The following is a 15368-nucleotide window of genomic DNA, read 5'->3' as shown; positions in this document are numbered from 1 at the left end:
AAGGACCGAACCACTCGGTTCTGCGTGGACTACAGGGGGCTCAATGCGGTCACGGTCGCCGATGCGTACCCAATGCCACGCATCGATGACCTGCTCGATCAGTTGGCCGGGGCTCAGTACCTGACCATCATGGATCTGAGCCGGGGATATTGGCAGATCCCCCTGACTCGCAAGGCCAGGGAACGCTCTGCCTTTATTACCCCATTTGGACTGTACGAGTCCACGGTGATGCCATTCGGGATGAGGAATGCCCCTGCCACTTTCCAGCGGATGGTCAACACCCTGCTCAAGGGACTTGAAGGATACGCGGCCGCGTACCTGGATGACATTGCCGTCTTCAGTCCCACCTGGGAGGACCACCTAGAGCATCTAGCACAGGTGCTCAGGCGGATCCACCGGGCAGGTTTGACCATCAAGCCGGGAAAGTGTCAGCTGGCCATGAGCGAGGTCCAGTACCTCGGTCACCGGGTAGGTGGGAGAACACTGAAGCCCGAGCCTGAGAAAGTGGAAGCCATCGCATCCTGGCCCACCCCCAGGACCAAGAAGCAGGTGATGTCCTTCTTGGGGACCGCTGGGTACTATAGGAGGTTTGTTCCATGCTATAGTAGCCTGGCAAAGCCCTTGACGGACCTCACCAAGAAGAAGCTGCCCTCTGCAGTCGATTGGACAATGGACTGCGAGACAGCCTTCCGGGCCCTAAAGGACGCCCTGTCCAGCCCGCCCGTGCTACAGGCAGCCGACTTCACGCGGCCGTTTGTAGTACAGACCGACGCCAGTGACTTCGGCCTCGGTGCGGTGCTCAGCCAGGTGGACTCTGCGAGCCAAGAGCACCCAGTCTTGTACCTGAGCAGGAAGCTGTTACCAAGGGAAGTTGCCTATTCCACGATGGAGAAGGAGTGCCTGGCCATAGTGTGGGCCCTGCAGCGTCTGCAACCCTATCTATACGGGCGCCACTTCATCGTGGAGACGGACCACAATCCCCTCAGCTGGTTGCACACCGTCTCTGGGACGAATGGGCGATTGTTGCGATGGAGCCTTGCGCTCCAGCAATACAACTTCACCATTCGCCACAAAAGGGGCCGTGACCACGGTAACGCAGACGGGCTGTCCCGACAAGGAGAGGTCGCGGACGGGCGCACGGGGGAACACCGGAGTGTGCTGCCCCCTAGCGCCCTCAAAAGGGGGGAGGTGTGAGGTAAATCCGGAGATATGACGATAAATCATGATATTCAAGTATGTCAGGAAGCCCTCTCCTGGTGTCACCCCCCCTTTCCTTCACACAACTGGTTTAGCAACAAATCCCATGGCCATCTCCTGTGATATGGAGATGAGGTGGTGTGGGAACAATGGACACAGGATGACTCCCTGCCGTCACCCTGTAACAAGAGTTGTATCTCATTAGCAAGGCTATGGAACTAGCAGACAGAACGACTCCAGTAAAAAATGGTTCATATCTCGCAAGCCATATTTCCGATAAATATGGCAACCATAAAAATGGTGTCTCCGCATGCGGACGATGCCGGCACACCCTTTTTATGGGAGCAGGACATTGGGAAATGCCCCAGGCGTGATATCAGCCAATGGGGAACTGGCAGACAGGTCATGAGTCCCCTCGTTCTGTAGCTAAATTCATAACTGTCACAATGAGAGCATTGGCGTCCGCCTACGACGCTCCCAGGCAAAGTTATGGCCCATATTCCATGTTGTGGATTGTCCATAACTCAAGCCAGGGGTGGAGCAGTGCTCCCTCTGAGGTCACTAAGGTAGGAGGGGACCTGGATTTGCCCAGGTTGATAACCCTACTTCGGCCATTTTCCAGTGTTCTTTTCGCTGGGGGCACGTGTAGGAAACATCTGTGGGAAGGATCCTAGAAACCTGGGTACAGCGCCCCCCTGTGGCCAGACGCAACAAGGTAACTGCTGGAACTGTGTATGCCTGTTTGTAACCCATGCTTTGATTGTAACTGTACTCTGACATATGTATATTCTGTAGATTCCCTATTGTATATATTGTAGTTTCTAGTGTGCTTTAGGCTGATTAAATTATATAATTAATCTTGGGCTGTTCTGTTATCTCGATCTTGAATCCCACGTCTGTGTGTTCGGCTAATAGTTACCGTGAAGCGGTTGGTGGCAGCGAGTTTGTGCCAAGGATTATTGTGGGGAGGCCAGTGAGATTCGGGGAGATTTTATATATTCCGCCCGCGGAGGTCGGGGGAATATATACCCTACTCTCACCGGGGACCCTTCAATAATCGGCATAAGTAGTATAGCGGCCTCCTTGCTTATTGTCGGGCAATTCCATAATTGGCCTGACTATAAGAGGGGCGCTAGAGAGCGCGTCACGTGCTCTGTCTGTCGGTCGGGAGGTATAAAGGAGGGGTGACCCCCACTTGTTACCCCCCGATTGTGACGTACTGGTAGCCAGCGCGGGGGATTTCTGAGTGACCCCCCGGTGGTTTGTGACAGTGTTTTATCACTATGGGGAGAAAAGGTATGCACACCAGTGACTATGTAAGGGGAATACATGAAATAGCAGAAACTGCTGTGTGAATACTGACTTGAAAAATCCAATAGCTATATGTAAGAGTGAAAATGTGAAAAATGGAGTCTGCATTACTGCCATGAACATATGAATCAAGAGAAATTTAGCTACTGAATTGATCAATGCAATAGAGCCCCAACACTACGCCAAAGTATTTCTCTACGTTGGGGTCCCTAGATTGTGTGTGTCCTCTCATGCAGTTAAAAAACCTACCGTGTATGGGAAGCTATATTCACTCTTGCATATAGCTATTGGATTTTTCAAGTCAGTATTCACACAGCAGTTTCTAATATTTCATGTATTCCCCTTACATAGTCACTGGTGTGCATACCTTATCTCCCCATAGTGATGTGTTTTTAGGTTTTTGCACCCAGTTCGGACTTAGAATGGTGTTCCAAACGTTATTCCTATTTGTTAGTATTTTTTCGTTTGTGAACCCTCCCCAACCACACCTATTGCCAATCCATATCATACGCATAAATAGCCTGGGTCTCAGCTTCCCATACACGGTAGGTTTTTTAACTGCATGAGAGGACACACACAAGCTAGGGACCCCAACGTAGAGAAATACTTTGGCGTAGTGTTGGGGCTCTATTGCATTGATCAATTCAGTAGCTAAATTTCTCTTGATTCATATGTTCATGGCAGTAATGCAGATTCCATTTTTCACATTTTCACTCTTACATATTGGATTTTTCAAGTCAGTATTCACACAGCAGTTTCTGCTATTTCATGTATTCCCCTTGCATAGTCACTGGTGTGCATACCTTATCTCCCCATAGTGATGTTTTTTTAGGTTTTTGCACCCAGTTCGGACTTAGAATGGTGTTCCAAACGTTATTCCTATTTGATAGTGTTTTATGTCCGCATTATGTCTTAGTGCACCTACTAACAAGTAGAAAGCATTATTGCATTGCATTGGATCTTTACATTTGGTGCTGGAAAAAACTTGCGGTTATATAAAACATGTCTGCAGAATAAGACCCCATTCACCAAATGTAAGCAAACAGTGTCCCTCACTGAATGAAGTCTTCCTTACAAAACCATGAGAAAAAAGGTGAGGAGAAAAGGTGTGTCTGTGTTCCAGGGAACAAGGACACAGGAGGATAGACTAGAGCACCGAGATATCCAGTCTAACATGTTCCTAGTTTTGAATAATTACATAATAACAGGTCTGTGAAGAACTTGAAAGTTGGAGAACTGCCACTTCTAATTCTGCTGGTTTCTATGGGGCGGAGGGGCCTTCATGTTCACTCCAGGCATCAGGACTCCCGTGTGACTGTAAAGGCCCCGTCACACTAAGCAACATCGCTAGCAACATCGCTGCTAACGAACAACTTTTGTGACGTTGCTAGCGATGTTGCTGTGTGTGACATCCAGCAACAACCTGGCCCCTGCTGTGAGGTCGTTGGTTGTTGCTGAATGTCCTGGGCAATTTTTTAGTTGTTGCTGTCCCGCTGTGAAGCACAGATCGCTGTGTGTGACAGCGAGACAGCAACAACTAAATATGCAAGCAGCAGGAGCCGGCTTCTGCGGAGGCTGGTAACCACAGTAAACATCGGGTAACCAAGAAGCCCTGTCCTTGGTTACCCGATATTTACCTTTGTTACCAGCCTCCGGCGCTCTCACTGTCAGTGCCGGCTCCTGCTCTGTGCACATGTAGCTGCAGGACACATCGGGTTAATTAACCCGATGTGTGCTGTAGCTAGGAGAGTAGGGAGCCAGCGCTAAGCAGTGTGCGCTGCTCCCTGCTCTGTGCACATTTAGCTGCAGCACACATCGGGTAATTAACCCGATGTGTGCTGTAACTAGGAGAGCAGGGAGCCAGCGCTCAGTGTGCGCTGCTCCCTGCTCTCTGCACGTGTAGCTCCGTGCGCTGGTAACCAAGGTAAATATCGGGTTGGTTACCCGATATTTACCTTAGTTACCAAGCGCAGCATCTTCCACGCGGCGCTGGGGGCTGGTCACTGGTTGCTGGTGAGCTCACCAGCAACTCGTGTAGCGACGCTCCAGCGATCCCTGCCAGGTCAGGTTGCTGGTGGGATCGCTGGAGCGTCGCAGTGTGACATCTCACCAGCAACCTCCTAGCAACTTACCAGCGATCCCTATCGTTGTTGGGATCGCTGGTAAGTTGCTTAGTGTGACTGGACCTTTAGTTTTGGACCCCTTATCACCTTAACTCAGTTTGTAAAAGTTGAAGCCCACAATGTAATGTTCCACGGAATGTGTTGGTGCTATAGAAATATTTTTCGTTATATTGGTTACAACTAACAAAAAAACCAGCATTTTTAATAGGAAAAGGCTTATTCTTGCAGTGAATTCTTACAGCAGGATATACTGTTATACTGGACAGAGATATATCATAGCGGCACAGCTATACATGTTTGCTGACATTTACAAATATGACTATGTGATGATTGTCAGCAGTGGTGATATTGCCAGGACTGTCCCTCAAACTAGGATGCAATTAACGATTCTAAAGCCAGCTTTACACCTTACAATTAGGTGTGCAATCTCGTATGCGATGTGACACGCCCAGGTTGCATATGGGATCTGATGAGATCACACGTAGGTCGGTCATTTGCTGTCACACGTGCGTTAGTAGTCTGTTAAATTGATCAATTTTGTGTGCGATCCTTTAGATCATGTGTTCTGTGACGTATGCATTGGGCACCCTTTTTTTTTTTTTATTTATTGACTTGCCAAGCGAGTGTAATGTGTAGAGATGCGTTTTTACTATGTCATCTGCCATTCAGCTCTGCTACATGGCCGCTAACAGCAGACACAGACAGCCATGTAGCAGAGCTGAATGGCAGATGACAGCAGACACAGAAAGAGCCGCACGATCAGAATGAACTCGGGTTAACTTCACCCGAATTCATTGTCATGCTGCCGCTCTGTCTGTGTCGCGTCCTGATTAGCGGTCACCCGTGAAGGTCTCACTGGTGACCGCTAAACTCCTGAGTAACTGAACTGAGCAGCCCTCTCTTATATACTCACCGTTCCTCGATCCCCGGCGCGGCGCTGCACAGCGTTCACACTGCTCCGGCAGCTTTTACTATTTTGAAAAAGCCGGCCGCTCATTAAACAATCTCGTATTCCCTGCTTTCCCCGCCCACCAGCGCCTATGATTGGTTGCAGTGAGACACGCCCCCACGCTGAGTGACAGGTGTTTCACTGCACCCAATCACAGCAGCCAGTGGGCGTGTCTATACTGTGCAGTGAAATAAATAATTAAATAATTAAAAATACCAGCGTGCAGTCCCCCTCAATTTTAAAACCAGCCAGATAAAGCCATACGGCTGAAGGCTGGTATTCTCAGGATGGGGAGCTCCACATGAAGACAGCCGCGCGATCAGCTGAGCTATCACTGAGGTTACCCGCTGTCACTGGATCCAGCGGTGGCCGCGGGAAACCAAAGATTATTCAACATAGTTGAAGGATACACAAAGTTGTCTCAGAGATTTAAACTGTCAGTTTCCACTGTGAGGAACATAGTAAGGAAATGGAAGAACACAGGTACAGTTCTTGTTAAGCCCAGAAGTGGCAGGCCAAGAAAAATATCAGAAAGGCAGAGAAGAAGAATGGTGAGAACAGTCAAGGACAATGCAAAGACCACCTCCAAAGACCTGCAGCATCATCTTGCTGCAGATGGTGTCACTGTGCATCGGTCAACAATACAGCGCACGTTGCACAAGGAGAAGCTGTATGGGAGAGTGATGCGAAAGAAGCCGTTTCTGCAAGCACGCCACAAACAAAGTCGCCTGAGGTATGCAAAAGCACATTTGGACAAGACAGTTACATTTTGGAAGATCCTGTGGACTGATGAAACAAAGATTGAGTTGTTTGGTCATACAAAAAGGCGTTATGCATGGAGGCAAAAAAACACGGCATTCCAAGAAAAGCACTTGCTACCCACAGTAAAATTTGGTGGAGGTTCCATCATGCTTTGGGGCTGTGTGGCCAATGCCGGCACCGGGAATCTTGTTAAAGTTGAGGGTCGCATGGACTCAACTCAGTATCAGCAGATTCTTGACAATAATGTGCAAGAATCAGTGACGAAGTTGAAGTTACGCAGGGGATGGATATTTCAGCAAGACAATGATCCAAAACACCGCTCCAAATCTACTCAGGCATTCATGCAGAGGAACAATTACAATGTTCTGGAATGGCCATCCCAGTCCCCAGACCTGAATATCATTGGACATCTGTGGGATGATTTGAAGCGTGTTGTCCATGCTCGGCGACCATCAAACTTAACTGAACTGGAACTGTTTTGTAAACAGTAATGGTCAAATATACCTTTATCCAGGAACTCATTAAAAGCTACAGGAAGCGACTAGAGGCTGTTATTTTTGCAAAAGGAGGATCTACAAAATATTAATGTCACTTTTATGTTGAGGTGCCCATACTTTTGCACCGGTCAAATTTTGTTTAAATGTGGATTGCACATTTTCTGTTAGTACAATAAACCTCATTTCAATCCAGAAATATTACTCAGTCCATCAGTTATTAGATATATGAAAAAAGGTTAACATTAATAGGGGTGCCCAAACTTTTTCATATGACTGTATGTATATATCCCAAAATGTGTGGTGACAGATATTTATCTGTAGATTTCCATCACCACACTATATGGTATATAGTTCTATTTAGCTCCTGGGCTGCTATGTACACTGGAGATCAAAATTAGAGAACAACACACAATTTCCTAAATGTTAAGGTCATGTATGTGTTTATATCCTACCATGAGTAAACTAGCAGTATTTTAATCTTATTTCATAAATTGAATTTATTGTAAAGCACATAATACAAATGTAAATGAGATAAATGAAAGAAAACACGGATCAAAATTAGAGAACACTTTAAGACACCTGCAAATTATTCGTGTTAATCTGGCACCTGGGGCTAATTTCCTTAATCATCTGACAAATCTTATTTAACTGGCAGCCTAACTTTCAGTTTGCACTGACTTTGCAAAAATGGGTTGGCGATACATAGTGACTGAAACCCTCTAGCAGCAGGTTGTACAGATGAAGGTCAAAGGAGTGACCCTTTCAGGCATAATAAGTTCCAAAAGAGCTATATAACTGTGCAGTTCACCTGCTATGAAAATGCCATTGCCCACCTCAACTGACTAATATTAATTTCCAAATTTCCACCTTACTAACTCTAGTAGCAGCATCAGTAGGGCTCCTGGTGGAGGGAGACCCTCCTGAAGAAACAGTTGGATGATGATGGCGGGGCGGACTACTTGAGTTTTGTGCTGCCATAATGGTCAATGGCACTGACTGCACATACAAGTGACTGACTAGCTCAAAGGAGGGGGAGAGTCGCCCGGCACCATCCTCCTTCGATTCTGAGGAAGATAATAGGTGGGAAAACGCTAATGTTTACCACTGGTTGGCTCAGGATGCTCCACCAGGCTCCATCTGGCCCGCTTTCCTCTCGCCTGTATGAGAGGAATGTTTGCAGGTGGCCTTCGCGTGCACGGTGGTAAGCTTCGCCGGAAAAAATCACAGGCGGTGCTTTTTTCTGCTGGACTCTACGGACAGCATAAAAAAAAACTTTGACTTTTCACGGACTGTCTCTAAATTTACAGAAGGTTTGCAAATACAGACCTGTAGGTTAACCCCATATCTTCAGATTAAGGCTATGTGCGCACTAGAAACTGACTTTTTCTTAAGGAAAAACCGGACCCTGTGAAAGAATGCAGCACCTGCGGTAAAAACCGCAACAAAATACGCATGAGGTTTTGCCGCGGTTTCGTGCAGTTTTGGTGCGGATTTGGTGTGGAATTTCTGCAGTTTTTCCGCAGGTTGGTCCCTGCGGGTTTTTAACAATAATTAATAGCAAAACCGCAGGGACCTGCAGAAAAGAAGTGACATGCACATTAATTCCGCAGCGGAAATTCCGCAGGTAAATCCGCAGGTATAAAAAAACGCAGTGTGCGCACAGCATTTTTTTTATACCCATAGGTTTTGCTGGAGAATGATTGCAGAAATGCTAGACACATTTTCTGCAGCATATCTGCGGCAAATCCGCGGTAAAATCCACGGTAAATCCGCAGCGTGCGCGCATAGCCTAATAGTGTCATTTTACCTGACAGGTTTCCTTTAAATAAGGCTGAGTTTGACATTTTTAGGCAAAGGCACACAGAGTTATATGAATAATGAGCTCTTATTCATTTGCTACAGTTTAAGGCTATGTGCGCACGTTGCATAAATACATGCAGTTACGCTGCACTTTGTAGCGCAGCGTAACTGCATGCTTCCAGCGTCCCCTGCACAGTCTATGGAGATTGTGCAGGGGCCGTGCGCACGTGGCGTCTTAAGAGCGCAGCACTTCGGCTGCTGCCTGAAGCGCTGCGTTCTAAGAAGTGACATGTCACTTCTTCCGTGCGCTTTGCCGGCAGCTCCTGCTCTGTCTATGGCAGGAGCTGCAGGCAGAGCGCATGGAATCGGCTTTTTTTTCTCTACGGACATTTTCTGCAGCGATTTGAAGCGCACAAAAAAACGTGCCAGGCAACGTTTCATCCAGCCGCTGCATGGGCTAAATATGCTGCATCCGGCAAAAATTGGACGCAACGCAAGGCCATGCGGCACAATCCGGCGCTAATGCAAGTCTATGCGGAAAAAACGCAACCGGCGGCAAAAAAAAAACGGTTGCGTTTTTCTGCAAAGCGCCGTATTGTGCCGCTCAGCAAAAAAACGGATGTGTGAAAGCAGCCTAAGTGCAACCTGTGCGGCACCACAAGGGCCCATGATGTAAGGAGCCCATTACCACATTCAAAACAGGTTGGACTGTGCATTTTGATGAGCTCTTGGGCTGCAAAGGGCCCATTTATTTATTATTCCTGCACAGGGGCAATCTTTATCTGTGTCCACCATAGTAGACAGAGTATAGTGATGAACTCTCACTTCCACTTTATTTGGCCCAGTACTAGTTATGGCAAAAAATCCATCAAAACTGCAAATAAGGCCTTGGCCTAATGTGATGCCAAACAGTTGCAGAAATGGCCTACAAGGCGTGTGCTGGACCCGTGGGTCCTGAAGCTCAGACATATTGGATTTTCCCCTGCAATATCTGCTGTACGTGTACGCCGGCCGTATGCAGTGCTGGACGGAGGCGGCTCGGGCTCGGCCCAGATCACAGCAGTTTGGTCTCTGATGGTACATGTTATTGTGAAAGTGATTTCAGGACCATTTTGCCTGAGGGGTGGACATATCATTGGTGCAGCCTCTGCAGCCGCACAGGGGCCCATTATCACCTCCAAAAGCGGGTAGAACTGGGCATTATGAAGAGAGTTTGGGGTGTAAAATATTATGTTCTTGCACAGGGGCCGTCTCTGTCCATCACTGCTGCCGAAATATGAACGTGGCAGGTGAGGAGGAAATGTGGCAGGGAGAGGGGCCACTGGGACGGATAAACCAGCAGCCGGAGGAGTGGAGGACATTTTCAGCACTTTCTCTGTTGGTTTCTCCATGAAAACTCAGTCACAACACATGCAGCTACATAACGGCCCGTACTACGGTGTACATTAGCTTATGGTTGTGGCTAAATCCCAGTGGGTAGAAGGACCTGTGGGCGTGACGGCTTGGTTAGTGGGCGTGGTCATGTTTTCTCTCGTCCACTATACTCATGCAAGGGGGGTTTCACCCCACCCCTGCATCCTCCCTAGCTGGGGTCAGACCTCCGCGTCTATGATCATCAACTCTATGCCCACGTGGACTAGAAGAATAATGTATTTTCCTGGTATCAGCAATGTTGGAAGAGGCCACGCCCCCTTCTGGTCACATGGGCATGACGTCGGCAGCGGTCCCTCTGTCCACTGGGATTTAGACGTTGGCAGGAGCTGCAATTCTACATTAGAGAGAACTGTCTGCCAAAGGATCTACAACAAAATGGCCGCTGACCGGATTCACTCGCACCCAGAGGACACAGGAGTCCACACTGATGTCATCTAGCTATTTCTCAGGCGCTGACACCTGGCGCACGCGTACAACTTGTGAGCCCTCTCACGTTCATCGCTGACGTCATTAGAGACGGCGCAGAGAGCCAGAAACCGCGCGTTGTGATGACGTAGTTGCCTCTCACGTGTTTTTGGGACTGGAGCTGAAGTTTGTGCCCGCATTCATTGTGTGCAAGTATCACTGGTGACTGCGGGAGAGGAGGCGAAATGAGGGAGACCCCGCTGTCCAACTGCGAGAGGAGCTTCCTGCTGCGGGCGATCACTGACAGGAAGGTGCGTATGTGCGGGGATGACTATGCAGGGTGCCCCTGTGACTGCACAGAAGATGGCACATTAATCTATGGCATGTGAGCTTCCAGGCTATCATTGCTGGAGCGGTGTCCGCCCATGGTCACACTGGTGCATTGAGAGTGCTGTTACTTTGGTCTTGCGGTTTTGCTGCTGCAGAACTGCTTTGATTTTTGGCCTCTGTCTGATGTCACCCCATATTTGCACCCATATCAGCTGGCCTCTAAGTGGCCACAGTGTGTCTTGTCAGGGGCCAGGCTGCTGTCAGTGCTCTCATTATGCTGTTTTCACTATTTTCTATAAAAGAATCCTATCACCGCTCTATATCTGCCGATCAGGCCAATGTTACCGCTGCTGCAGTCAGATGAGCCTGTACAGGTGCTGATTTGTGACAGCTGTCTCCTGGAAGCACGCCTTAAAGAGAATGTGTTAGGAGGTTTTTGCTATTTAATCTGAGAGCAGTGTGATGTAGGGACAGAGACCCTGATTCCAACAAGCAGCCCAGTAATTATCACTGGAGTTTCAATAAAATCAGTGTTTTATCTGCAGGAGATTATCACTGGAGGACTAGTTGTCTTGTGCCATGTAGTCCTCCTGCACTGTAACCCCACCACTGATTGTCAGCATTCCACATACATACTATCCACACCAGAGTGAATCCTCTGCTCTGAGCATGTTGACCCTTGCCAGTCTAGCAACATTAGCCAAGTCATGTTACCGCTGCAGCCAATCAGCAGCTGCTGATTGGCTGCAGTCTTTAGATTTCTATCTGAGCAGAAGGAACCCTATCACTAGAGATGAGCAGACCCGTTAAAGTTCAGTTAAGATGGACTTTAGATAAACCCCCAATGGAAGTCACTGATTGGGCAGTTTGGGTCTCCGCCCAGATGCAGCCAGCCGTAAACAATATATATTTGTTTAGTGGACAACCCCTGTAAACTCTGCTTCTTTGGTCATTTCAAATAAGACCTTAAGTCCCGTCATCCATAGTTTTTCGTAGCGAGTCCCTGTTCATTGGTCACACACCTATTGCTCTGTGTAGACGCTTTCGTCTCCTACCTGTGCTCACATTCATTTTAAAGCACAGTAATTGCAACAGACCTAAAAAATGTAATATTTGGCCCCTTGGCGCCCTTACTTGGCATTCCTGCCTCCAGGGGGATCACATGGGGGATGTTTAGTTCTCTCCATCCCTTGTATACTGGCTGCTGCCTGTGCGCTGTTCTCTGTACAGTGTAAAGGTTTGGGATCTGGTGTTGGTGAAATCCTGGAGAGCTCAATATTATGTATGTGCCTGTCCTCGCCCCGATGACATGTAATGCTCCTGTGCAGCTTTTATTCTGCTTTGTTCCTCTGTTGTCAACAATTTGATATGAAAGTGATGAAAAACTGAATTTAAAATAATGTGGCTTTAGGTACCACCGTAAGTATGTGTGTGTGTGTGTAATATATATTACACACCCAGCTCTGCACCCAGCAGGTCTTCTTTGTTTGATGGCTTGTCACTATCCATCTTCCTCTTGATTACATTCCAGAGGTTTACAGTGGGGTTCAGGTCTGGAGATTGGGCTGGCCATGACAGGGTTTTGATGTGGTGGTCCTTCATCCACACATTGATTAACCTAGCTGTGTGGCATGGCGCATTTTCCTGCTGGAACAAACAGTCCTCAGAGTTGGGGAACAATGCCTGAGCAGAAGAAAGCAACTGTTTTTCCAGGATAACCTTATATGCAGCTTGATTCATACATCCTTCGTAAAGTTTAATCTGCCCAATTCCAGCCTTGCTGAAGCATCCCCAGATCATCACCAATCTTCCACCAAATTTCACAGTGGGTGCAAGACACTGTGGCTTGTACGCCTCTCCAGATCTCCGTCTAACCATTAGACGACCAGGTGTTGGGCAAAGCTGAAAATTAGACTCATCAGAGAAGATTTACCTTATTCTAGTCCTCTATGGTCTAATCCTTATGTCTTTGGTAAACTTCAGTCTGGCTCTCCTTTGCTTCTCATTGATAAAAGGCTTTTTTTCTAGCTTTACATGACTTGAGCCCTGCCTCTAGGAGCCTGTTATGAACTGTTCTTGCTGTACACTTCACCCCAGCTGCCATTTGCCATTCCTTTGGTAGGTCACTGTCATGGCCAGCCCAAATTTTGCCAGAGCTGTATGTATGTAAAATAAATATATAGATATATAAATTGTTTTTTTGTTTTTATTATGGCCAGCACTACTATGTATTTTTGTTTTTTTGTATCTGCAGCGTATTGATGGCCGACAAACCTACGATTACAGAAATATTAAGATCACTTTTGGAACAGAGTATGGCTGCTGTATTGTTGAGCTTGGGAAAACCAGGTAAATTCACTTAGATTAAAAATGTATTTGTATATAATTAAGTTAAAAAAAAATAGCCTCAATGTTCCAGTGATGTATTATTAATTTAAGTCTCATTAATGGGGTTATTCATTGATGTCTCTCAGAGGTGAGTGGTTCCAATGACGTAACGACTCCAGATAAGAGCTGAGACGTGTGTACATATTCTACTGATCAGAAGCCTGCATGATACTCGTCCAGCAGCGGTGTGCGGTGATAACCTCATTGGCACCACTTTTTTTCTGATGCTACAGATTGGCTCTTACACAAGGAACAGCTTCTCTGGGATTTATTTATATTGACATGCAGCACACCTCTTATTGTGTATAATATATTCTTTTCTTTCAGGGTTCTGGGACAAGTGTCTTGTGAACTCGTTGCCCCTAAGATGAACAGACCCACTGAAGGGATTCTTTTCTTCAATCTTGAACTTTCGTCTATGGCGTCACCTGCATTTGAGTCAGGAAGGTAAGATACTGTAAAAATTGTACTATCCTGCCCTCAGTATTACAGTCAATGATATTTCCACAGTTCCCTGGTCTGGTCTTCAAATGTCACTTGACTGTGCACTGCTCTTTAGTTCCAGCTGTTAAAGGCGCACTTTGCTCTGCCGGATTAAGCACGCCCATCGGACTGAAAGATTTACATACAGGGTGGGAGATTTTCAAAAGTTATTTGGGGGTTATACAGGGAGAGTAAGGGGTTAATATGCACCTTTATGGAATGTAGCACAGTCACTGATAAAGGTGGTAGTTTTGCTTTATACATGAAAATCTGGTGACATGTTCCCTTTAAAAGGTTTGGCCTTTAAAGGGGGTTTTCCCACAAAGTTCATGTTAACTAATAGATCTTATTATTAATAATAATTAATTAATAATCCACAATTAGATGTGTTTTAAAAAAAACCATAATAAAACTGTACCTGTGCTGAGATCTTATATATGTGTCCCTGCTGTGTAATGGCCGTGTCTGACCGTACAGGGACATGTTCTGATCATAACATAGCTCCTGGGCAGGGGAGGAAGAAAACATACACAGACATTACAGCACTGGATCACAAATAATTCTTTCTTTTGAGGTAAAACATTTTTTAAAAACAGGCAGGGAAATATTTTACTTCACAAAAAGAACATCTGTGATCCCGTGCTGTGCTATGTGTATACTCTTTTACTTCCTCCCCGGCCCAGGAGATGTGGTATAATCAGACAATGTTCCTGTACGGTCAGACACGGCCATTACACAGTACACAGCAGGGACACGTACGTAGAAGATTCTCAGCACAGATATATTTTTTTAAACCTATTCAATTTTGAAAATTATAATTATTCCAAGATCTATTGATTAAAATGCAGCAGAGAAAACACTGATTGTATCAAAATGACAGCAAAACAGCTCAGTAAGGGCCGTTTCACACATCTGGCTTTTCGCCGGATTGGCGGATACGGCGCACTCCAGTACAGTGTATACAGTACAATGGCAGCGTGACAAGCTCCGGCCACATGCTGTCATGTGACCGGAGCATGTGACCCGGAAGTTGCCACGCTGCCATTGTACTGTATCACGCTGTACTGGAGTGAGCCGGATCCGCCAATCCGGCGAAAAGCCAGATGTGTGAAACTGCCCTAAGTGACACATCGCTGGAATCAGGGTCTCTGTCTCTACATTATGGGGCTCTCAGATGGGGGAACAAAAACTAGTGACAGAGTCCCTTTTAAGGGATGTGTGCAGCATGTAATATGAGCTGCTTCTAAGTCAAACAGGATATTATCATGTATTAAAAGAGGTATGAACTCTCAGGACAGGTAAGTAAAACTACCAATATGCACAATTAGTAAGGCCTTATCTGGATTATACAGCTCAATTTCCTAGAAAGAATGCCATGGAGCTAGAAAAGGTACCGATTAAAGCCAAAAACTGATAATGGGCATGGAGGATCGTAGTACATAAATTGCACATATGAAACCAGGTTAGAAGCGCTCTGCTCACTCCTTCTGTGGAAAGGTTTAGTCTTTAGGGTACACAGACTTTCTTTACCAATCCCATATTCCGTGGAGCACTTTACCTACAGAGCTGGTCACAGTGCTGGTGTCAAAAAGGGGCTTAGATGTTTTTTGGGGTATTTTTAGAAGGTGATATGATAAATGTGAGATTTGGGTTTTTTTTGTGTGTTTAGCCCAGTGGTTCAACAATTGG

The 15368-nt window shown here is 46.6% G+C and overlaps 2 protein-coding genes across 2 annotated transcripts in view; one reads left to right on the top strand and one right to left on the bottom strand.

Moving 5' to 3' along the window:
- ANXA5 (annexin A5) overlaps positions 1 to 15368 on the bottom strand; it is a 445678-nt gene that overhangs the window by 80621 nt on the left and 349689 nt on the right. The window lies entirely within an intron of this gene.
- EXOSC9 (exosome component 9) overlaps positions 10487 to 15368 on the top strand; it is a 61199-nt gene continuing 56317 nt past the window's right edge. Inside the window, exons 1-3 of the mRNA XM_075336304.1 lie at positions 10487 to 10789; positions 13063 to 13157; positions 13524 to 13643. Coding sequence (XP_075192419.1) covers positions 10724 to 10789; positions 13063 to 13157; positions 13524 to 13643 — 281 coding nt within the window. The 5' untranslated portion in view covers positions 10487 to 10723. The remainder of the gene's footprint in view (positions 10790 to 13062; positions 13158 to 13523; positions 13644 to 15368) is intronic.

The sequence above is a fragment of the Anomaloglossus baeobatrachus genome, chromosome 1 (genome assembly GCF_048569485.1).
Source record: "Anomaloglossus baeobatrachus isolate aAnoBae1 chromosome 1, aAnoBae1.hap1, whole genome shotgun sequence".
NCBI classification, from domain to species: Eukaryota; Metazoa; Chordata; class Amphibia; order Anura; family Aromobatidae; genus Anomaloglossus; species Anomaloglossus baeobatrachus.
This window is presented reverse-complemented; position numbering and strand designations above follow the sequence as displayed.